Source organism: Entelurus aequoreus, linkage group LG25, assembly GCF_033978785.1.
Source record: "Entelurus aequoreus isolate RoL-2023_Sb linkage group LG25, RoL_Eaeq_v1.1, whole genome shotgun sequence".
NCBI lineage: Eukaryota > Metazoa > Chordata > Actinopteri > Syngnathiformes > Syngnathidae > Entelurus > Entelurus aequoreus.
The window spans coordinates 16,082,809-16,107,860 of record NC_084755.1 but is presented as its reverse complement, the minus strand read 5'-3'; the positions used below and the strand labels follow the sequence as shown (position 1 = coordinate 16,107,860).

Here is a 25,052-nt window from a genome sequence, read left to right as displayed (position 1 = left end):
GCTTTATTTACCACATACCAATTTAATTAATCTTATTTAGCTTTTAACTACATACCTGTATGTATGTAATATTTATGCATATTTATCTCCTCTCGCAGTCAGTCGGATTCGACGAGGACTGTTCGACATCTTAATAATATATTTTATTCATTTATTTTATCCTCTTAATATATTTTAGATTTATAGAGTTATTTCCAGCGTTTCCTCAGCGGGAGCCCTCCGCACTGTGGGCTCTCATGTGTCGCGGCTGCTGTGGATCTTGCTCATGGGTTCCTCGGCGAGAGGACTCCCTGACCCCTCGCTTTGTTCCCTGGATCAGGGTCACTGCAGTTGTGGCCCATCATCATGCAGATCCTGGTGCATTCGGCTCCCTAAAATAGTATTGTATCACCTGGTTATTCCGTGATCAGCCACAAATGTTTTAACATGACTTTTATAATTCGTGCATGTGTGTGGTAGAGAGAAAAAGGGTGTTGAGGGTGGTGTGTGGTATGAGGGGGACTGTTTGACTGTTTCAACTTGCAATTATGCATTGAGAGCGGGAGGTACTGTTTTTAAATGTTTTAAATGTAAAGCACTTTGTGCTACATTATATTTGTATGAAAAGTGCTGGACAAATAAGATTTGTTTGATTGATGGTTTCTGAAGTTTTGACAGGACCGCAAAACATAATTATTTCCCAATTTTTAACCAGGTATTGTAATTTGAATGAACTGCACAACAATCATTTTTGAGCTAGCCTGCTAACTGCTAACCTTCGCAGCTAATCTATCAGCGCCTTAGCTGGCATAATAACTGCTAGCCTCCTAAAAACAAAAACAAAACAACATTCCAACGGCTCAACTGTCAACCAAATTATGATTGTTGTGTGCTCACTGGTAGCATTCAGAATGTATGGTCTATTTTCAGTAAAGTGGGAAAAGAAGTTGAATTTATATGCTTTATTGTGTTACATTGTATCCATAAAACCATATTCAATTATATTTACAATCCGCAAAGTATGTGAAAATACAGACTAAACATCACAAAATACCACAAATTCAGTTTGCTATTTTGAATATTCCGGACCAAATATCTTCGGCAATTTCTGTAGATTCTACGTCATTGTAGTAACGCTTCTGCATTTTGACCATATTATCAAATCAGTAATTCTGGAAATACGCAAACATTTGAAAAACAATTTATGTTTATCACTCACAATCCTTAAATTAGAAAAGAACACATATGCTTGGATTTTTTTAATGCATTCGAAATCGTAAATAAATAGCTAACAATTCAATTGTTAGCTACTAACAATTGATTCAACAGATCGAGAGTCCTCTATTGCGCCCATTAAACCTTCGGAAAAACATCCAGAAACCGCCAACAATACTCCATGGTGACCTGAAAATTAACTAAATATGAGTGATATTGTTATTATAGGCGCCAATGCAGACGGCCTATTTTAGCGGCGCATTGATAGCAGTGAGATAATGCTAGCTTACGCTGCTATTGTCTTCTGCTTCGTCTAAACCTTGCTAAAAGTAAATTCTAGATTTGAATTCATGCAGCTCTCACCTGTTGGTAGACAAATGTGGCAATAGACGAGAGGCTGGTCAACTTTAACATCCCCTGAGATGGATAGAAAGAGGTAGTTGGGGCAACTTTTTTAGACCCTTCGTGAGGATTACAATCAAATTTTTATGTCAACGGAATTATGTGAGCGTCCTGTCGGTCGGCATCATAGTGAGAGTGGAAATTGTACCGTAAGTGTTTGTTTTATTATGGTTATTGTGTATGTTTAGCCCCGAGCAATGCTGCTGATGCTATTGTGTTACAATAAAGCTGCCTCCGTTCAGCACTAGGCTTCTAAAATTATTGCTCATCCTCTTTGTGTTCGGGCTCAATAATATAAGGTTCTGGATCTTAATTTTTTCCAATGTTTTTATTGTTTGCTGTCAAAGTCTGCATGATTAGCATTGTTGTTGATGGGGAAGAGTTCTGTGGTTCCGAACGCTACGTCACGGATCCTGTGACGTAACGTTAGGAACGTTTCCTCATGAACTCTCAAAACGACTTGAGAATTTTTGTGAGATTGATTTTATTTTGATCATATCTATTTATTTGCAAACTTTGGAAGTCTTTTGGTGTCATAAATCAAATATATATGATAATAGTTTAAATATAGAGGCAACTTGTTTTCCACTCTTCTGGTACTGTAAGTAAAAATGCTCAATTATAAAAGGTAATGGTATGCCTGCATGATCAAAAACAAAGCAAAAATAAGACAGCTTTCTTTTGTACGTATGTAATGTGTCTTTTCTTTTCGGTCTGATACAAAGACATGTAGTCAACACAAAGAGAAAAACACACCCATGTATTTACAATTGACAAAGAATCACTTCCTTGCAAAAATAGCACTTATAAATATGATTTACATAACAAAATAAATATGTAAATAACCAATGTAGTTTCTCCTGTTAAAAATATGTTACAGAATAAAATTACAATTAGTAATACCGTTCCTTCGGTGGATGGTGTGAGAACGAGGTCCTTTAAAGACATCACTTATAAAGACATCATTACATACAGCTTTGCCATTATATTAAAAGGTATTCTCTATTATGAAATACATAATAATGGAGTTGTGAACACTTGAAAGAACCTATACAAATACTCTAAACATGTACAATACATAACATTTGTCTCCCTTTAGATGTTCACTGCCTTAATCTGAGGATTGTAAAAGTACTGTACCTTACAAGACTACAGTATGTTTTTGTGGGGGGTTTACATGGCACTCTGGTGTGTGTGTATAGCTCATTATAACGCTACAGTCGTCAAGTCAACAGAAGACACTGTGTTTTTAACATAATTAAATCCACAATATCAAACAAAGCATTAAGATCCTTAAAACTGGATTACAATTTGAGTATAAATAGTTGTACCTTGTCTGGAACCCCAGTATTTGTGACCAGCAGTGAGTTGTGAGGGAAGGGTTATGGGACATGTATGAGCCCTGTTCTTAATGTTGAGGTTCATAACAACAGTAGATCAGAAGGGGATAAACTATGTAAAAAGGGTGGTTGGAGGTATCAGGTATGGATACTGGCCAAAAAAACAAAAAACAGCCACAACCCTACTTGGGCTTTAGCTTGAACATACTGTAAGTGTGTTTTTTAGTGCGCTGGTCCGTCCCCTTAGCTGCCACTGCTAAGCATGCCCAATAGCTTGCTGGGGTCCATGCCCTGCTGCTGGGCCATCTTCTGCACGTCGAAGCCCATGTGCATGAGGAACTGAATGACGTTCATTTCCTGGCCTGTGAACTGGTCTCGGATGGTAGGGCAGGTGGGGTTGCAGTGTGGCCACGGGCAGCTGTCAATCAAATGCACTGGGCAACCTTTAGGCGGGGCTTTGTTGTTCCTGTTGTCGTGGAGGCTGCGGTCCCAGCAGTGCAGAGCCCGGGGTAAGGATGTGCCTTTTACCTGCACGTCAGTCCAGTAACTGAAACATGGCACAAGAGGGCGCTGTTAACTCACAAGTCGGCTGTTTGTCTAGTTAAGACCTGGCAATTATATATGCACAGGGGCGCCGCTAGGGATTTTGGGCCCCATGAAAAGAATCTTTACAGGGCCCCCAACACAGCGGCAACATTATAATTTCATCATCATTAGGAGCCTCTCTGGGCCTCCCTCCATCATGGGCCCCTAGAATCCGTCTCCTTTACCCCCCCTTTTTGGCGCCCCTGTAATATGCATATCATATATATACATACATATATATATATATATATATATATATATATATACATACATATATATATATATATATATATATATATATATATATATATATATATATATATATATATATATATATATATATATATATATATATATATATATGTATGTATGTATGTATGTATGTATGTATGTATGTATGTATGTATGTATGTATGTATGTATGTATGTATGTATGTATGTATGTATGTATGTATGTATGTATGTATGCATATCATATATGTATGTATAGATACAGTGTATATGTATATGTATATATATATATATATTACATATATTACATATATATATATATATATATATATATATATATATATATATATATATATATATATATATATATATATATATATATATATATATACATATACACATATATGTGCATATATGTTTGTATATATATAAACACACATATTTCTATATATTTTTTTATATATACAGTATATATTATATATGATATATATGTGTATATATATATGTAAGTATGTTTACATATATATATAAGAGGTGGAGGAAATCGATTGCATCGCAATTCGGACATGGACAATTATAAAATCGATTCGTAAACGTCAATATTCGATAATCGATGTATTCATTGTACATAAAGTAATGCAGACAGTTCTAACATTTGGCTGACTGCAGCAAGCCACCTCACCAAAAGATCAGACCACCTCCTTTATCATAGGGTACTTATGTTCCAGTTTTGCAATTAATTTAATAAATTTGGGAATTAATTGACCTCGTTCTTATTATAAATGCACTGTTTTTTAAAGTTGCAAGTGATGAATGCTTATTTAGGAATAAGAAAATAAATGTAAAACTCCATCAATATGCATACTGTAAATCAAAGATGCATCAACAATCGATTTTTAATCGAAAATGTAGGTCCTGAATTGAATCGTGAGGTGCCCAAAAATTCCCACACCTAATATATATACGTGTGTGTGTGTGGGGGGGTCCCTTTTTTCAGAAAAACTGATACAAAAATTCACAATAATGTCCGATAGAATATTAAATCCGTTATGACAAACCACCTCAAAAAACGGAATGGAATTTACATTTTTTTTACTGAATTATACACTAGAATGAGAATGAAAATATAAAATTTGGGATTTACAACATTAACTATGATCGATATAACACTGAATATTACCAGAATATGAGCATGCTCCTTTTTTACTACTCAAACCACCTCCTCGATCGACATCTTTTACAATCAAGCAAAACGCAACAAAACATGAAAGGAAAGGGTAAAAAAATCACCTACAATCTGATATAATATCACTTTTCTGCAGAACACTGTCCCTGACACCGCATGCATATCAGGCTTGCTGCTACACTGCTTTGTGCCTAGTCTGAGCTGCTGTGACGTAGATTAACGTAGTAACTCGTATATCACTTAAAAGTGCAGATTCCCACCATTAGAATACTTTCTATAGTTCAAGACTTACGGTAATTTGAAAACAGCACTGCACATCATAATGTTCGCTACAGTTTCGATGTTATTTGGAAACGTCCAGCGGGCCAGATTGAAAATCTTAAAGGCCTACTGAAACCCACTACTACCGACCACGCAGTCTGATAGTTTATATATCAATGATGAAATCTTAACATTGCAACACATGCCAATACGGCCGGGTTAACTTATAAAGTGCAATTTTAAATTTCCCGCAAAACTTCCGGTTGAAAACGTCTATGTATGATGACGTATGCGCGTGACGTCAATGGTTGAAACGGAAGTATTCGGCCACCATTGTATCCAATACAAAAAGCTATGTTTTCATCGCAAAATTCCACAGTATTCTGGACATCTGTGTTGGTGAATCTTTTGCAATTTGTTTAATGAACAATCAAGACTGCAAAGAAGAAAGCTGTATGTGGGATCGGTGTATTAGCGGCTGGCTGCAGCAACACAACCAGGAGGACTTTGACTTGGATAGCAGACGCGCTGTCCGACGCTAGCCGCCGACCGCATCGACGATCGGGTGAAGTCCTTCGTCGCTCCGTCGATCGCTGGAACGCAGGTGAGCACGGGTGTTGATGAGCAGATGAGGGCTGGCTGGCGTAGGTGGATAGCTAATGTTTTTAGCATAGGTCTGTGAGGTCCCGTAGCTAAGTTAGCTTCAATGGCGTCGTTAGCTACAGCATTGTTAAGCTTCGCCAGGCTGGAAAGCATTAACCGTGTAGTTACAGGTCCAGTGTTTAATAGGATTGTTGATTTTCTGTCTATCCTTCCAGTCAGGGGTTTATTTCTTTTGTTTCTATCTGCAGTTAAGCCCGATGCTATCACGTTAGCTCCGTAGCTAAAGTGCTTCGCCGATGTATTGTCGTGGAGATAAAAGTCACTGTTAATGTCCATTTCGCGTTCTCGACTCTCATTTTCAAGAGGATATAGTATCCGAGGTGGTTTAAAATACAAATCTGTGATCCACAATAGAAAAAGTAGAAAGTGTGGAATCAAATGAGCCCTTGTACCTAAGTTACGGTCAGAGCGAAAAAAGATACGTCCTGCACTGCACTCTAGTCCTTCACTCTCACGTTTCATCCTCGCTCAAATTAATGGGGTAATCGTCGCTTTCTCGGTCCAAATCGCTGCTGGTGTAAACAATGGGGAAATGTGAGGAGCCCTTCAACCTGCGACGTCACGCTACTTCCGGTACAGGCAAGGCTTTTTTTTATCAGCGACCAAAAGTTGCGAACTTTATCGTCGATGTTCTCTACTAAATCCTTTCAGCAAAAACATCGCAATATCGCGAAATGATCAAGTATGACACATAGAATGGATCTGCTATCCCCGTTTAAATAAAAAAATTTCATTTCAGTAGGCATTTAACAGGCTGTATGCGGCCCGCGGGCCCAAGTCTGGTCTAGTTAGTGAACGAGGCTGGCCACAGAAGGTTAAACTCACTTTCTTGTGATAACTTCATGTGAGAGGCATGCTGGGGCAAACATAGCCCTGAAAAGAAAAGAAAAATGTTGTATGTTAAAATGCTCATTTGATTCTCCTTTTAACATTCTGTATTTTGGTAACTTACGGGACATCCTTAAGAGTGTTCCTTAACTCAATGCCCAAATTTTGGATATAACGCCACTGGCCTTCTTGCACTGGTTGTCCTGTCAGCTGAATGTTGTCCACTGTCAACTGAGCTTCGTCAAACAGCCACTGGACCACAAACACTGGACCTAAAACAAGATAATGAAGAATACGGTGTATTCAGAGAGGTCAGAATTCTCTCACACTGATGATCTAGGTCTCCATTAATATCGTATTTTGAATGCAGTTTATTTGTGATACAAACGCTTACTTTTTATAGTAGGGAAGACTCTATAGCCAAAGAAACAGTTCCACTCCTCTCCTTCATGGATTTGTTTGCACCTTTCGGGTACCACTCCTCCCCAGTACCTAATAAGGGTCAACACATAATTGATCAGTTGTGATGTTTTAATAATATTACAGTGCACTACAACACCCAGCAGATGGCGCCTGGGTACTAAAAAAAACCTCTTAATTGTATCTACAGTGTCCCACTCAAATGTATAACCCCTATAGTGCTGCTTTTGAGCAATTTCCTTAGATGCTGTGGGTGGCACCAAGTGACCAGCGCATACCATTTTTCACTTTCCTTTAAACAAAATAATTCTGCCCGATGAATTCTGCCTAGCAACAAGTAGCACTACAATTCCGTTAATTTGAATCTGAAAATAAAGAAACATTCCAAATTTCAGGATTTTTTGGAATAAACTTTGCAATACAGAACAAGAGAGCACCAGGCTAGATGGGAAAATTATGTGAGTTTCCAGGCAAAATGGCATGGTCGACAGGTATATTGATCTGTGGTGTTCCACTTGTAACATTTAGATTTTTTTGTTTTCTCTGTGGTACAAAGTAGTACATAGGTTATCAAAGTTGGATGTGGCAGAAGACTTTAGTGGAGGTGCATCAGATTGAGAAAAATCAAGAAAAAACATCTTCTTAAATTTGCTAAGCTAACATCAGGCAAAATAAATTGCTTTTTAATCAATAAAGTGAACAGGTGAAAAAAATTATACAAATTATACTTGAGAAGATCAGGTTTTTTGGGAGTAGGCCGAGTTATATCCCTCGATTGAAGGCTTACTGTGCCACACTTTGAAAACCCCTGGTTTAGTACATCAGAATTATTGAAAGAAAAAGCGGAAACCCCAAAAAGTAATTATACTATAGTTTTCCTGTGTGTAGCCCATATCCTTCACAATCATGTGTGCCTACTTTATGCCTCTCTTGATGGTCTCCGTGGGGGCACAGCTGATCGCATCCAGACAGTCGGTAAAGTCATATTGCTTGTTGTCCAAGAACCAGCCGGAATCCGACAGGCCCCGCACTTGTATTGCAGTGTGTCCCAGTCCTTCCAGCAGCTCTGACACACGATCTACATTCAGCAGGACCCCTGTCCCTCCAGCACTGCATGCAGAGGCGATATATTCCGATTGGTATCAAAGTACTTTTAAAATTTTCACGTCACAACCTTTTACTTGTGGGCATACCTGCTCCCGGCCAGAAGCAGAACCTTGGCGTTGTCCAGGCCCTTTTTAAGCAAGGATTTTACGACCTCTTGAATTATCAGCGAGCCCATAAAAGCATAGCCACCTGCTCATGACAAAAAGAGAACATGTAGATATATTTTTCTCACTTCACACATGCAAGATTTGATCCAACAAACAATGACACTTACTCTGCTCTGTTTTGGCGGTGGCGCCACTCCATGCGTCGCTGGAGCAGTACGGGACAAACCTGTAACAAACAATATTAAAAGTCATGGGATGTTAAAAGTCGACGCCTGTAATTTAAAGAATATACACGAGTTAACGTACACCATGTTGGCATTCCACCAGTGAGGGTTTTCCTCGGGGAGCGGAGACAGGATCCCGGTGCCTGCACAGACAGATCAACATGTATCATTAGCCATTCCGGCACTCCCAGACACATCCTCTTCCACATTGTCGTCATTACCACATTGGATTACAGTTATTACACCGCAATGAAAGACAGAGGCGTCCACCGTCTCACAACAGTGGGCGCCAGGTCAACCTACGCTACAGCCCTAATACGATTGACTGTCAAGCAGTAGTGTATTTTCTTTATCATTTTTCTGCTAAGTTTTTATTGTTTGTGAGCAGGATAACACAAAAATGGTACTAGGGACTGACCCGGCAGAAGAGGTTAAAATACCGTAATTAATTATAGCACAGCTCTTTCGGCAAACTTTTGCTTAAAAATGCCCTAGTGGTAACTTCTCAAGCACTTTTTAGCATGATTTAGGTAAATAACAACCATAAAATTTTGATCAACCTGGGTGTACAGTGGATTCAATACCATTCTTGTATCGTATCAGGTACAAAAATGGTACATACAGTACAATCTGGTCATTCTAAAGACTCTTTTAAGTTGACCGTACTATTATTTTTGTTGAACAATGCCAATTGCAACTTCTTATACAGTTACATAAAAACGCTACTGTCGAATGCATTGTGGTCATCTTCAACCATTTTTTAATATCAAGGGCGCTAATATGAGCCTGAGGATCTTGCAGACATGTGAATGAATAATGGGTTTTCAGTTTTTAGTGTAAAGCTCTTCGAGTGTCTAGAAAAGCGCTACATGAATCTACTCCATTATTATTAGATGTGATACAATACCGTTTAGGTGAGTCTTACCTGTTTTAGTTTGAGACCACTTGGATGAGCTCATTAGCCTCCTCATGGTCTCATATCGGCTGTCACAGTTCTCTTTGTTGAAGCAGTACCAGCCGCCTGTAAAGTCAACATAAGTTAAGTTTACATTAAGTGTTTAGGTGAAAACTGACCAGGAAAATGCTTTCGTTTGACCTGGTGAAGGTGTAATAAACCCTAATACAGATTCATTAACACAACTTGAACTTATACCTTCCAGAAATATCAACCAGCGTCTGCTTCCTCTGGATTCTTTCAGGTAATACCTAAGAGAGACAAACAAATGTAAAATAACTTCAACTTAGACGCTTGAGTTTCAGACCTGATAAAGGCACATATCACAATCTTGATTTAATGTACTTTGTAACTCAGAGACCAACTGAAGCAATGTCCCTCTCTATTTCTATCATCAGTGATGGTGCACAAGCATTAAATGACATCATTGCTTTATCTTAAACTTTAGCATCCGGCTGCTTTGTTGATTCCTATCTTCCAGACAAAAAAGGTGACACCAGGCTGCAACAATGTGAAGTCACTGCACTGGAAGATGGCTTATCTCGCCATCCCCTATCCCGCCTATACTGCAAATACCAGTAAAATAAAAAAAACTGGGCTGTTCTTTTGAGCTCATCATTCTTCAGCAGTGATCTCACAACAACACCGATGACCAAATTGATTGGCATGTTACATATAAAGATGCAGTAAAGTGCTTATAATCACTCACTCAACATACAACAAATTCCACTGGAAAACAGACTATTTTTCCTGATATATTGAGACAAATAATCTCGGGTGTGCCTACTATTGATGACTAAACTTAAGTGATGGCCAGTGACCACATACAAATCAGATTGCTCAGACGCGCGTCATACATTTGGCTGTAATTATTGACTTTATAGTAATATCGCAGATGTATGCCAAGGACAGTGCGCTCTATGTGCTACTCCCAAGCAACCAACAAGTGCAGGATCAAATTCCACAAGAGGAATAGCAGATCATCACACACACTTTTGGTTGTTTGTAAATGCATGCTGGATGGATTAGCATCCTAAATGACAACAGTGGTGAACGGGAAAAGGCCATCTGCCAGGAACTGTCCCCTGCATTCCTACTCAGAGAGCTTAGTGCTTCCACCAGGCTTCTCTTAAAGGCAACCCATGCGGGAGGGGGTGGTGTTATACAGAATTACGCTGTTAAATCCATAAAAAGACTCACATATCATAACCGGCTTTCAGTGGCATCTGCACATATTTATGGCTGTCTTGGAAATGCTACGAACAAGGACTGATTAATGTCTCCTATACAATACATCACTGTCTAATAAAAAACATGTATCTCCAAATATTGGACATACTTTCCGAGCTTCATTTTTCGACCGTATTTCAACGCAGGCACAAGCCCAAATCCAAATTATAGGTTTAATCACAGTAACTTGTCAGAAAGAACAGTTTTTCTTATGATTTACATAAATCAATGTTATTTACTGTACTTTACTTGTTATTTCTTTACCATTGAGTTATCTCATTTGTTTCACACATGATTATACCTTACCAAAATCACAACCTGTTTGGTTCAGTTCTGCTGATAAATAAGAAACAAGCATGGAAAAAAAAAAAAAAAACTTTCTGTCAATAAATACACCTGAAATGAGAATTGAGGTACAGTGCACTTGTTTCCCTGTCAAACTAGTCTTCAACAGTTCAAATATAGTTTCAATGGTTTCAATTTCATTTTATTTCGGGTGCAACCATGCACATTTTGCACAATATAAACCTTTTAATAATCATTCCACGGTGAACATTTATTTTTTTTCGTCTACATACCCTGCAGGGCTTCCGTCGTTGCAGGTGACTGAAGCGTTCTCCAAAAAGTTCAGCCGCATGTCGTGGTCGAGCTTCTGCGCCGAGCACGGATACAGCGACTGCGCCAGGTTCTTGACTTGCGTCATGAAGTTATCCATGTTCTCCTCCACGGCGGTGAAATCCAGTGGAAAGCTCTCCGTGGTGTCACCCCGGTTGTTCGCCGCCGCCCGGTATGTGGGAGGCGGCGGCGCGCGTCGTGGTTGCGGGTTGCGGCCACCCCGGAACCTCCGCGCGCAAAGCCCGGCTTCGGACTGCATCAGCACCAGGAGCAAAATAGATGACGCAATGCGAGCGGATGTCATGTTTAAAGCGTCCTTTTGAAAAATCTCGTTGAAGCGTGGTGGGAAGGAGACAATTATTTTTTCTGGGACAGTTGTCCGCTCGTCCTTTAATGCAAAGTCCAGTTGGAAATCTCTCAGACACTCCACACTGGTGCCATGCTCTTGTATTTTATTCAAACTTTCCCCCCTCGGGTGTGCGTCCAGCCAATCGCAGTGGCGGGGCAGGACTCAGGGCACGATCAAGCGTGGCAGACCAACACCACCGCCCCCACCCTCTCTTTTTTTAATTTATTGAAAGGGGGGTAAGAAAAGGGGAAAAAAAAGTCTTCTTTTGATCCGTGATGTTTTATTTGATGTGGGGGCTTTTATTGGCTTTGAAAAGCCAATTTCCCATTCCAACACCCATTTATGAAGTGAGAATAAGCATCTTGTTACAACTATTTAACATACACTGCTATCTAAATGAATATTAGGCTAGTTTACTTCAAAGTTTAAGGTTCATTTACTCATTTAAGCTCCTGCTTCATGATTCCATTTTTCTTCTTTCTTTTTTTTTTTTTTATTCAGACAGGGCCTCTAAAGATCAAAGCAACCATCACTCTTTCTCCCCCGCCTCTCCCTCATCCCTCCTACATCAGTCTCTCTCCAAACTTTCCTGGAGTTACTGTATATTTTAAAACGAGCAGAGCATCCCTTCTGATGGGGCAGCAAACTCCAAACACAAAAACGTCTTATACAAGTGGGTCCTTTCATTTAAGGACAGGTATTCGGTTCAAGGGAGCCCACAGGCCAAGCACGTGTAAAAGTTAAACATTTTAACCATAAATCGTCAGCAAGATCCTAGGGAACATTTTCAAGCCATTTTGACTGTGTTGAAGAAATACTGTAAGCGTATTTTAGACTTAGACTTAGACTTCCTTTTTCCAAATTTGAACTTTACAGTACAGATAAGAACGGAATTTTGTTGCATTAGCTCATGGTAGTGCAGGATAAAAAAGGAATAAGGTGCAGATATAAATAAATAGATTACCGTACAGATAAATATATTGCACTTTTTCCACATTTTCCAAAGGATATACATTTTTTAGAAAAGTAATGAAAAGGTATTGGCAAAGGCTAAAAAAAGAAGATCTCTAATTGCAACTATTCGAAATAGGCAGCTGAAATGCCTCGGACATATTAGAAAGGACAGCTTAAAAAAACAGATGTTAACAGGAAAACTAGCAGGAAAGAAAGCTCCAGGTCGACCACGAACAACATATATCAAAAGCCTAAGAAATATTATCGAAAATATCAATAATACAGAACTCATACATAGAGCGGACTACAGAGAAGACTTGTGAGCCCTGATCTCAAACAGGCCTGATACCGCATGATGATGAAGCATGTTTTCCTAAGGATATACCGTATTTTTGGGACTATAAGTCGCAGTTTTTTTCATAGTTTGGCCGGGGGTGCAACTTATACTCAGGAGCGACTTATGTGTGAAATTATTAACACATTACTGTAAAATATCAAATAATGTTTTTTAGCTCTTTCACGTAAGAGACTAGACGTGTAAGATTTCATGGGATTTAGCGATTAGGAGTGACAGATTGTTTGGTAAACGTATAGCATGTTCTATATGTTATAGTTATTTGAATGACTCTTACCATAATATGTTACGTTAACATACCAGGCAGCACGGTGGAAGAGGGGTTAGTGCGTCTGCCTCACAATACGAAGGTCCTGAGTAGTCGTGAGTTCAATCCTGGCCTCGGGATCTTTCTGTGTGGAGTTTGTATGTCCTCCCCGTGACTGCGTGGGTTCCCTCCGGGTACTCCGGCTTCCTCCCACCTCCAAAGACATGCACCTGGGGATAGGTTGATTGGCAACACTAAATTGGCCCTAGTGTGGGAATGTGAGTGTGAATGTTGTCTGTCTATCTGTGTTGGCCCTGCGATGAGGTGGCGACTTGTCCAGGGTGTACACCGCCTTCCGCCCGATTGTAGATGAGATAGGCTCCAGCGCCCCCCGCGACCCCGAAGGGAATAAGCAGTAGAAAATGGATGGATGGATGGATACCAGGCACGTTCTCAGTTGGTTATTTATGTGTCATATAACGTACACTTATTCAGCCTGTTGTTCACTATTCTTCATTTATTTTAAATTGCCTTTCAAATGTCTATTCTTGGTGTTGGGTTTGATCAAATACATTTCCCCCAAAAATACGACAGTGCAACTCATATATATGTTTTTTTCCTTCTTTATTATGCATTTTCGGCCGGTGCGACTTATACTCCGAAAAATACGGTACTGTAAGCATATTTTCCAAAGGATATACATTTTTTAGAAAAGCAATGAAAAGGTATTGGCAAAGGCTAAAACAAGAAGATCTGTAATTGTAACGATTCGAAATAGGCAGCTGAAATTCCTCGGACATATCATTAGAAAAGACAGCTTAGAAAAACTGATGTTAACAGGAAAACTAGTAGGAAAGAAAGCTCCAGGTCGACAACGAACAACATATATCGAAAGCCTAAGAAATGTTATCGAAAATATCAATAATACAGAACTCATACATAGAGCGGACGACAGAGAAGACTTGAGAGCCCTGATCGTAGATGCCAGCAAACAGGCCTGATACCCCATGACGATGAATCATATTTTCCAAAGGATATACCTTTTTTAAACATATCAGAATTATCTCCGTACCGTCAAGTAGGCCTTGGCCAGTCAGTCAATAAATAAATTAATCGAAAGATAAATGCCGTCAAATGTCCGTGTGTGTTTGTTGTCTTCGTAGCTCGCTTTCAAACAGGGTACAAGAGGGTTCACTCTGTACATCACTGTTGTGATGTTGTATGCTTGCATGTTCGAAATAAACTCTAACTCAAACTCAAACTCTTAGCACCTGAATGCGTTCATTCAGTAGCAGAATTAGGCTATGTCTACACTAAGCCGGATAACCCCTTAAACGAATAATTATTTAGCCTAAGCCCCGTTTCAGCCACACTAAACCATCGTTTATGGTTGCCGTCCTCAGGACGCCTATTTCTTGAATCTCCGGCTCTTAGCTTTGTATGGACTCATTGATCGTTTACAAACTGAGTTCGGAGAGGAAGTGATGCTAGAAAGACCGCGCCCCACACAGGAAGTGACATCAGAAAGAACGCGCCACAGCCAGCTTCATAATAAAGCGGTTTCGTAACTCGGAGCTAACCACTGGAAATATGGAGGCGAGTCATCCAGACATGCCCGTATTTCTCCTTCCGTCTTTACAGACGCTTGTAGAAATCACACATGAATACCTTAAGAGAAAGCGATTGCAGCTATTTGGGATACAACACCTCTCAGAGGGCAAGAGAACTTTCGAATGTCCAGGTCAGCTGTTATTCTACTTACTGAAAAACTTTGTCCATTTGTCGAAGGAGAGACAGTGAAAATGTGGGCTATCGTGGATGTGATAAAAAAAGGTAGCGTGTGCTTTGTATTACCTGGCCGTCGAGGGAAGACTACGGAAAATGGCGAATGCTTTTGGACTGGCTAAGCAGACTGTATCAGTTATTGTCCGCCATGTATGTTGGGACTCAACGTCTAGGTCCAGAGTATATAAATACACCAAAAACGAATGGACAATGAAGGTGAAGGCAAAAGAGTGAGGAGTGTCCTGACCAGATATCTAGATCCCTAGATTGATAGATGCAAAATGTTGTTTATCACATTGTTTACTTTCACGTGTCCATTAAAGATTTTATTAACTTATAATGGCTCAGGTGTGATTCACTACAATAGGGCCCCACAGCACACTGGATTTCAGTTAATTGAAAAACCACAACACTGGATATTGTTCAGATAAGTTAAATTTAAGAACTTGCACACAAAACTACACTGGAGGTGACTATGACGAGCGCATTTTTCCTCGCATGCGTACAAGGTCGCGTTGCGCCTGCGGATGGAGGGGCGGAGGGGGTCTTAAACGACCATTGTGTGTGTGTGTGTGTGTGTGTGTGTGGACAAGGATAAGGTTAGGTGGGATTTACCCTGGATAACCTTAGTGTAGAAGGGGCCTTAAATGAACGGCGGGAATCCTCTTATCGGTCATTCATAATCTTTGTCTCAGTGGGAGGAGGCGGGACCACTAGTTTACGCCTACAGGAAGCACAGACAGAGAGCTTCGCTCATCACTATACTCGCTAGTGAGAAGCACCTCGTAGTACCAAAACTTATGAGGAAAAACTATGAATATTATACAATATAATATTTTGGGTTTAAACAAGTCAGCAAGATGAGCCCATCCGCACAGATGAACAAGCTTGTTTGCCCAATTGTTGGAAAGCGATGGCAACAACAACAAGACAATAAAAAAACCCACCTGACCCAGTTTTTCCAACTGTGGTAAAAACTGCACTTCAAGATGTTCAATATTTATTCAAGGGCAATTTTTAATAACAAAGATTAAGAATTAATTTTATTCTTGCTTGTTTACTTATTTAGGATAATTAAAAGTTATTGACTTTCCATTTAGGATGGTAAAAGAAATCTAATGAGAAACCAAAGTTGATTGCACTTGAAAGGAAAACCTGCATTTTTATCAACATTATTATGTATTGTGATTACATTAGAGCTTAATTTGGTCTCAAAATATTAGTGTCTAAAACACTGTTTATCGGCAGTCATTAGATTGCGCTAATGAAATCCCATTCCCTATAATGCTCATATTTGCATTGTATGTGTATCATTCACTATATTACATTTTTTTTACAGGCGTGAAAAGAAGTTAACCACTTTTAATCGTGAAAACATTACAGGATAACTTTGATAGTAAGTAACAATGATTATGCTAACTAAGGTTGAATTTTATTCTCTATTCTCCCATTATTCTTGTCTTAAAGGGGAACTATATATTTAATTTTTTTTTACCTATCATTCGCAATCCTTATGTGAGACTAGCACACAAAAGTTTTACTTATTATGCATTCTAACTCGTAAATAAATGTGAGCAAAAGTGCGCTTACAATGTAGCCGATGGGGGTTGCTCTATTCGGCCTATAAAGCACTTTAAAAACAGCCAAACACTTCCATCAAGATTCGATATACACGCTGGAAGTAATAACAGGCACATTTATATATTATTTACGTATTTTGCTCATTTTCAGCATACGACAGCGCATTCATTTAAAAAACGATCGCTTTTTTTCTTTGACGACGTAACTGATTGCTACTCACTACAGACTCATGAGAGCCAACAAACATAATAAAACGTCACTTATTGTATAATGTCTGCTGTCACTGGGATGCCGATATATTAGGATGTTGATATATTCCCATTGAGATGAAGTAAGACTCATAATCCTTGCGAAAAGAAAAGGGGGTTGGAAAGAAGCTTTTTTTTGTGTCTTTCTCACCATTCCCGGATCCAAATTGGATGCCAAAGTTGACCAACTTGTCGTATTATGTCCTCATCCTTTTACTATGAAAGTGAGAGGCATTATTTATAATCTAGAATAAACTTTCAGGAGCACCCAGGCGAGAAAGCAGCTAACCAGCCGATGATGTCAACATTGCCACACAAGTTAGCTCTCTGTGCCGCTATAAATAATTTGTCTGCGGTAGAACTTATAACAACAATATGATTGATACTTGGATAATATTTTAGTCACAAAATGTAAATTGTGTATTGTTGGCGTTTTTGAATGGTTATTTAAAGGGCTTTATGGGCAGAATTGAGGACCTTCCATTGACTTTTTTTTTTTTTTTTCCCCCACCTCCTGTCAATGAGAGAGGACGCAAAGAAAACGGCTCCACTTCTGCTACCGGAGTTTTTGTTAAGTCTGAAGATTTTGACCACTGATTTGCGATGATTTGCGATCACAGCCACAGGAGAGTCACCTGGCATCTTCGATCTGATTTTGGTCAGTTGAGAGGCACTGATGCGCTGAAATAAGGCGAGTTGGAAGCGCCGTTAGCCTAGCTGAGAGAGCACGGACACAGAGCAGGAATGTCATTGTTTTTACTGCTCGAAGAAAAACAACATCTTAATCTACGATTTGACTCCCTCGAATAGCCTTGATGCAACCAAAAGCTATGGCGAGTTTACAGCTGTTTTAAAGTGATTCCGACGTTGCAGAGTGATATAAGTTGACAGGCTGACACCTCAAATTGATCTTTGAACCGCGCAAGAGGCACTGCCGTCAGCGACTGCCGCGATGCGAAAAGGCAAAGGAAAGACTGAAACCCCGAAACCTTCGGGGTCAACTGACACAGGACACAAATGGGAACAAGATTTGAGGCTGGACACAGGACATGATGGGAATCAAGAAGGGATACTACAAAAACTATTCCATGAATTTAAAAAAGAAATTATAGAAAAATGGAAAGAAATGATGAATGGATGGAAAGATGATATGAAAGAAATGAAAGAAGAAATTAAATAAATGAAAAAAGATCTGAGAAAAGCAACAACAGAACACAAACAAGATGTGAAAAGTCTGCAGCTAAATATAGAAAGTTTGCAAACTCAGAACAACTCCAGAAATAATGAAGCCACTGAAATGAGCAAACAAATGAAGACCCTTCAAGAAGACAACAACATGCTGAGGAATATCATAGATGAAATGGATCAGGATAAACGAATGAATGATATCATCGTGACAGGGCACCGAATTAAACCAAGATCCTATGCGAAAGCTGTGAATAATGAAGGTGAACCAGATGAAATGGATATGGTCTCAGCAGAACAGCAAGTGGTCAACTTTCTGCAATCAAAAGAAATGGAAATAGACATTAATACCATCGAAACATGCATCCCACTGAACGGAAGAAACAACAACGCCACTCCTGTCATGCTCGTGAAACTCGTAAACAGAACATCCAAAATGGCACTGCTGAGACAGGGAAAGAAGCTGAAGGGAACAAGTGTGTACATGAATGAGCATCTCACAAAACGTAACGCTTGAATCGCCAAGAAAGCACGCGACTTGAGGAAGCAGGGAAAAATCCAGGGAACTTGGAGCGCCAACTGTAAAATCTACATCTAGCTGAACTGAGGTCCAGAAGCAAGAGTACTTGCTGTCCATGACATCAAGGACCTGGACAATTTTTAAAGTTTACACAGCTACCACAACAACGATGATAATGGACTCTACAAGCACCTAAATTCAGCATCGACACTACTATGTTCCAAGGGACTCCCACATTAGTAATAATTGTTTTTATTATACAGATGAACAATATAATAGCAATATTAAATGTGATAACAAATTGTCAATTATTCATTTTAATAGCAGAAGCTTGTATGCAAACTACAACAATATTAAGAACTTTTTGGAACACATCAACGAACCCTTCAAAGTGATTGCTGTCACAGAAACATGGATTGATGATAAAAAAGGAATAGATTTTGATCTGGAAGGATATGAACTAAACTACATCAACAGAACCAACAAAAACGGAGGAGGAGTAGCTGTGTACGTGATGAAGAACCTGAACTACAAAGTGGTTAAAAAAACATGTCATTTTCATGGATAATATCTTAGAATGTATAACCATTGAAATATGTCAGGAAAAAAGCAAAAACATATTCATCAGTTGTATATATAGATCACCTAAGTCAAGTATAGAAACATTATTGTGAGTACTTATGGAGTATATTGTGAATAAATTGAGAACAGGAAGTGAACAAAAGTTTTAGCAACTGCTATGTAAAGGAAAAGGGGTAGGATTAAATAAACTCTGCTTCTTCCTACTCCTTTTCAAACATGTTGAAAAGAGAAACTGGAAATTGTGATGTATCATGTTGTATGCTTGCATGTTCGAAATAAACTCAAACTCAAAACTCCATTGTAAGCTGACTTTTATTTACGTTTTTTTTACGAGTTGGAATGCAATACAGAAAAATCCATCTGTCTTCTTGTCTTACATAATGATTGTGAACGATAGTCAAAAATCCAAGTGCAATTCCCCTTTAACATCCCTTTTTGAGGGTATTCATTCTTTTCTGTGCAAAAAACAACAAAAGTACTGTAAGTGACATGCCCTTTGATGCCCGCTGAACTGAGCTCTCTTGCAATATCATTGAACTGCAGCAGTTTTAAAAATATCTTCAGAAGCATAATTTTCCCTGACATTTCCGTATTATACAACTTTAGAGTAGTGTTGTCCCGATACCAATATTTTGGTACCGGTACCAGTACCAAAATGTATTTTGGTACCTTTCGGTACTTTTCTAAATAAAGGGGACCACAAAAAATGTAATTATTGGCTTTATTTTAACAAAAAATCTTAGGGTACATTAAACATATGTTTCTTATTGCAAGTTTGTCCTTAAATAAAATAGTGAACAAACAAGACAACTTGTCTTTTAGTAGTAAGTAAACAAACAAAGGCTCCTAATTAGTCTGCTGACGTATGCAGTAACATATTGTGTCATTTATCATTCTATTATTTTGTCAAAATTATGAGGGCATCAATCCAATACCAAGTAGTTACAGGATCAGACATTGGTCATTTTCAAAGTTCTCATGTGTCCAGGGACATATTTCCTGAGTTTATAAACATAATATAAATTAAATAAAAACAAAAAAAGATTTTGTGATGCTAAACAATATCGATGTCAATCATAGTGGTATCGACTAGATACGCTCCTGTACTTGGTATCATTACAGTGGATGTTAAGTGTAGATCCACCAAAGGCGTTTGTTTATATAGTAGCATCCCGGAAGAGTTGGTGCTGCAGGGAAATCTGGGAATTTGTTCTGTAGTGTTTATGTTGTGTTGCGGTGCAAATATTCTCCCAAAATGTGTTAGGGTTAGGGTGTTTGTCATTGTTGTTTAGTGTGGTTTCACTATATGTCACATATTTATGAGAGTGTTGGCGTTGTTCATACTGCCACCCTGAGTGTGACATGTATGACTGTTGACTAAGTATGCACTTCATTCACTTGTGTGTAGTGTGTTCAAAGCTAAGATAGAAGATGTTTAATGATCATTCTTAGTGAACTCATGTCTTGACCTTGCCAACAATAAATACTTTTTTTAGACAAAGATTAGTGATTTAGAAGTAGTCACAACACTGCGAATAGACATTAGCCGCTAGCTAGCTAGCCATGTCTTAAAGCACCTCTTCCTGACGATGTTTCAGTGTTGTAACTTCACCTTTATCTGTAGTTATTAAGCCAAAATTCGAAGTGACCGGTACTTTTTAGAGGCGCTATAGTACCGAATATGAGTCATTACTATCGTGGTACTATACTAATAGCGCTATACTGTATAACCCTACTTTAGAGTTAAATTTATTTTTAGAATTATTAAACTGTAGTAGGAATTCTAGTTGTGAAGTTATGTCTTGATTGGGAAAAAATACAAAACATTCTGACCAAGTGAAGGAGTCGAAAGCCAGGTGAGATGGATATGGCAGGACCGATGGTATTCATTGGGGAACTTGAAACGAACGCTTGTATAGATTAAAACATGTGGTAGGGCCAAGACGGAGAGACTGTGTCACAGAGTGACTTTAGACACTTGACCCATACCTTGCTGTTTTATCACACGTCATCCACAAATATGTAACCCTGAAATCACTCGCAGATGGACACTGGACTCTGACAAATATGCTACCATAAAGGGATGCCCAGGTCTTCTGCCCCAAGTAAGTCGCAAGTGTGAACTGCAGATGCTGTTCCTCACTGTGCACCGTGTTTGAACCTGTTGCATTAAGCTCCTCTGGCTCCTGTGGTTCCTGGTTTAGTTGAAGGCAAATTTACCCATTTAAGTCCGAATGGATTAATCCTGGAATTAGGTCATTTGAAAATGACCCAGCTGTTCTGATTGCAGTCCCTTAGAAGTGCCCCTATGCCCTCTCCTCTTCCTCTGCAGCCCCCTCTCCAACACCAGGCCTCTTGTGAAAGTCAAAGCCTATAGTCTTTCATCTTCGATCAGTTGCATGTGCCCTTGCAGATCCACAGGTTTTACTGCTTAAGTCTGCGCTGGCAGCATTGATCGTGTGACCATTGCCTGCCCGACAGAAACAGCGAGCAGCACCCTGACGCCGGTTCCGCTCACACACCTCCATCATCCGTCCCTGCATGCCTGTTAAGTGTTGATGCGCACATGCTGTTGTCGACGGTCCGTCCACGATCATCGAGTCCCGCTAGTTGGAACTGTTAGGTCAGGTTACATCAAAGAGATCAGGAGGGATCAGCCTCTTGAAAAGGGACAGGCTCTGGCTCAACTCATCAGAAACAGGTGGAAGTCCTCATTGGAAGAACAAAGCACAGATCAGCATACATAAAACATTTATACTTCATGGAGGAGTGCCTTTCAATTATTTTAAATTGCCACCGACAACATAGTGCACAAATGACACAACACAGAAAAAAAGAAGGGACTTGTATTAGAAGAGGTGACCATTACACTTGAGGAAACTGAACTTGAAAGGTTCTTTACACAAACACATTTTGGCAGATAATTAATCAGCTGATAGCATCAATTCAGTCATTCAGACTTTACTGATGATGGCATCCATTTTCTACCGCTTGTCCCTTTTGGGGTCGCGGAGGGTGCTGGAGCCTATCTCAGCTACAATCGGGCGATACATTACAATTTTACATACTCTTGATCATTAGAAATGCTATTGAGAATCCTTCTCAAAGTTGACCGCAGTAAAACATGTGGGTGTTTCTATGACAGGGCTATTCAACTATGTAATGAAGTGGCTCACAATTTCAAGAGCTCAAGGTCTTCTTAGTGGCCGGACTTCAAAATTTGGGTGGTTCGTCGGAAAGTGCTTGCGCAGATTATATTCCTTCGATACTGCGTTCACTTAATTGCAAAGTAAACACATCATCATTCACACTGCACTCTTAATAAATTCATTATTCTGCCCTCGCTACTCGTTTCCAGTGTGTGCAGCTAGTTAACAGAATGAAGAAACAGAAGCTCTAGAAGTTTTGTTGAGAATGGAAGTTTTTTCTTTTGAAATATTTTCCTTCCTCAGTTTTATTTCTTTAAACTTATCCTTCATTTAAGTTTTTAAGGCTGAAAATGTAAACATACAATAAACATTACAAAAGTATAACATCCATGGGGTATTTTACACAGATAATGTCCATTGTGTATTTTACATAAACAAAATAAAAGGTTTAGTGTTAATACATTCACACAATAAACTACAGATGTTTAGGCATATAGAAATGAAACATCCACATTAGCACATTAACTACACGTATTGAACAAGCTTTAATCGCCAGAGGTACTCTTACACAAACAACGACATGACCACGAATACAAAATACATCACAGAGTCAGCAATTGCCATACAAAACAAATTAAATATCTTTATCCACAATATCTACTTACAAAGATTTTACCAAGTTTCGTGATGAAGGTGACACATGTGGATTTCTACTGTTGCTGCTAGTCTGGAACGCTGTGTCCGTCCTTTAAAAGGTCTGACAGGAAACAATGACTCGAGCACTTGCTTGGGGCAGAACATTCATACTATAGTCCAGTCGTTGTTAAAAGTCAGATTTTTTGCAATTTATTTAGATTTTTTTCAGCGTTGAATAATAATAATAATAATTATGGATAAGATTTTATATCGCGCTTTTCTATTATTAGATACTCAAAGTGCTCACAGAGAAGTGGAAACCCATCATTCATTCACACCTGATGGTGGTAAGCTACATTTGTAGCCACAGCTGCCCTGGGGTAGACTGACGGAAGCGAGCCTGCCAGTTTGTGCCTGGCAGGCTCCGACCACCACCTATCATTCATTAATTCATTCATTTATTCATTTATTCATTCATTTATTCATCATTCATTCACGAGTGTGAGCGGCACCGGGGGCAAGGGTGAAGTGTCCTGCCCAAGGACACAACGTTAGCGATTTGGATATCAAGAGGGGGCGAGCGAACCTGCAACCCTCAGGTTTCTGGCACGGCCGCTCTACCCACTACGCCATACCGCCCGAATAAGTAGACTTATTCTACTTACCCCACTGCTGTGTCATTGTGACACATATGCATCGTTGTTTCCCCCTGTGGGGTGGCGGGAGTACTGCATACACGCGCAACCCAAGTTTGAATGGTTTCATCAAGCCTAATTGGGTGATGTTCGGCAGGCCAAATGAAAAGCTTTGACGGGCGATATGTTGTCTGCTCTTGTATATGGTAAATTCCAACGGTAAAACAATATAATTTACTTACTAATTTACAGTTGATTAATCCAAGAAAATGCATGAATTGTTAAGAGGTTCTTGAAATTCAGTAATGCATTTAACTGAATCAAAAAATCTCAACTTGCTGTAGAAATGTTTTCATAATTTTCTTTCCACTTTCAAAATTAGTCCCGCCAGAAATATACATTGCAAAAAATAATTGGATTCGGGGGTTTCAACCATTTAAATGTTTATATAACTCAAAAAAAAAAACTTAAAGGCCTACTGAAATGATTTTTTAAAATTTAAACGGGAATAGCAGATCCATTCTATGTGTCATACTTGATCATTTTGCGATATTGCCATATTTTTGCTGAAAGGATTTAGTAGAGAAAATCGACGATAAAATTCGCAACTTTTGCTCGCTGATAAAAAAAGCCTTGCCTGTACCGGAAGTAGCGTGACGTCACAGGAGCTAGTATTCCTCACAATTCCACATTGTTTACAATGGAGCGAGAGAGATTCGGACCGAGAAAGTGATGATTACCCCATTAATTTGAGCGAGGATGAAAGATTCGTAGATGAGGAACGTTACAGTGAACGACTTGAGAGGCAGTGATGGACGTATCTTTTTTCGCTCTGACCGTAACTTAGGTACAAGCTGGCTCATTGGATTCCACACTCTCCTTTTTATATTGTGGATCACGGATTTGTATTTTAAACCACCTCGGATACTATATCCTCTTGAAAATGAGAGTCGAGAACGCGAAATGGACATTCAGTGCCTTTTATCTCCACGACAATACATCGGCGAAATGCTTTAGCTACGAGCTAACGTGATAGCATCGTGCTTTAACTGCATATAGAAACAAAAAAAATAAACCCCTGACTGGAAGGATAGATAGAAAATCAACAATACTATTAAACCGTGGACATGTAAATACACGGTTAATGCTGTCCAGGCTGGCGAAGGTTAACAATGCTGTGCTAACGACGCCATTGAAGCTAACTTAGCAACTTAGCAACCAGACCTCACAGAACTATGTACTCTCTCCTTTTTCTATTGTGAATCACGGATTTGTATTTTAAACCACCTCGGATACTATATCCTCTTGAAAATGAGAGTCGAGCACGCGAAATGGACATTTAAAGTGACTTATCTCCAAGACAATACATTGGTGACACACTTAGCTACTGAGCTAGCGCGATAGCATCGTTCTCAAATAAAGATAGAAACAAAATAAATAAACCCCTGACTGGAAGGATAGATAGAAAATCAACAATA

At 39.2% G+C, this 25,052-nt stretch overlaps 1 protein-coding gene and 1 long non-coding RNA gene across 3 annotated transcripts in view; one reads left to right on the top strand and one right to left on the bottom strand.

The window, feature by feature from the left end:
* The window catches only part of LOC133642997 (uncharacterized), a 76,569-nt gene that overhangs the window by 8,669 nt on the left and 42,848 nt on the right, over positions 1-25,052 (top strand). The gene's annotated exons all lie outside the window — the stretch shown is intronic.
* On the bottom strand, positions 1,253-11,766 carry notum1a (notum, palmitoleoyl-protein carboxylesterase a). The gene is made up of 11 exons (XM_062037276.1): positions 11,312-11,766; positions 9,702-9,754; positions 9,474-9,569; positions 8,631-8,691; positions 8,492-8,550; positions 8,304-8,406; positions 8,029-8,220; positions 7,085-7,182; positions 6,815-6,962; positions 6,688-6,735; positions 1,253-3,483 (listed from the first exon to the last, which is right to left on the bottom strand). The coding sequence occupies exons 1-11, from the start codon at positions 11,650-11,652 to the stop codon at positions 3,180-3,182; spliced, it is 1,503 nt and encodes a 500-aa protein (XP_061893260.1). The 5' UTR covers positions 11,653-11,766; the 3' UTR covers positions 1,253-3,179.

Excerpts from the sequence above, each read along its gene's own strand:
- notum1a (XM_062037276.1), bottom strand. The coding sequence starts at position 11,652 with ATGACATCCGCTCGCATTGCGTCATCTATTTTGCTCCTGGTGCTGATG. Across the intron at positions 8,407-8,491 it reads CACCGCCAAAACAGAGCAGA|GTGGCTATGCTTTTATGGGC; the intron begins GTAAGTGTCATT and ends TGTCATGAGCAG. Across the intron at positions 6,736-6,814 it reads AACACTCTTAAGGATGTCCC|GGCTATGTTTGCCCCAGCAT; the intron begins GTAAGTTACCAA and ends TTTTCTTTTCAG.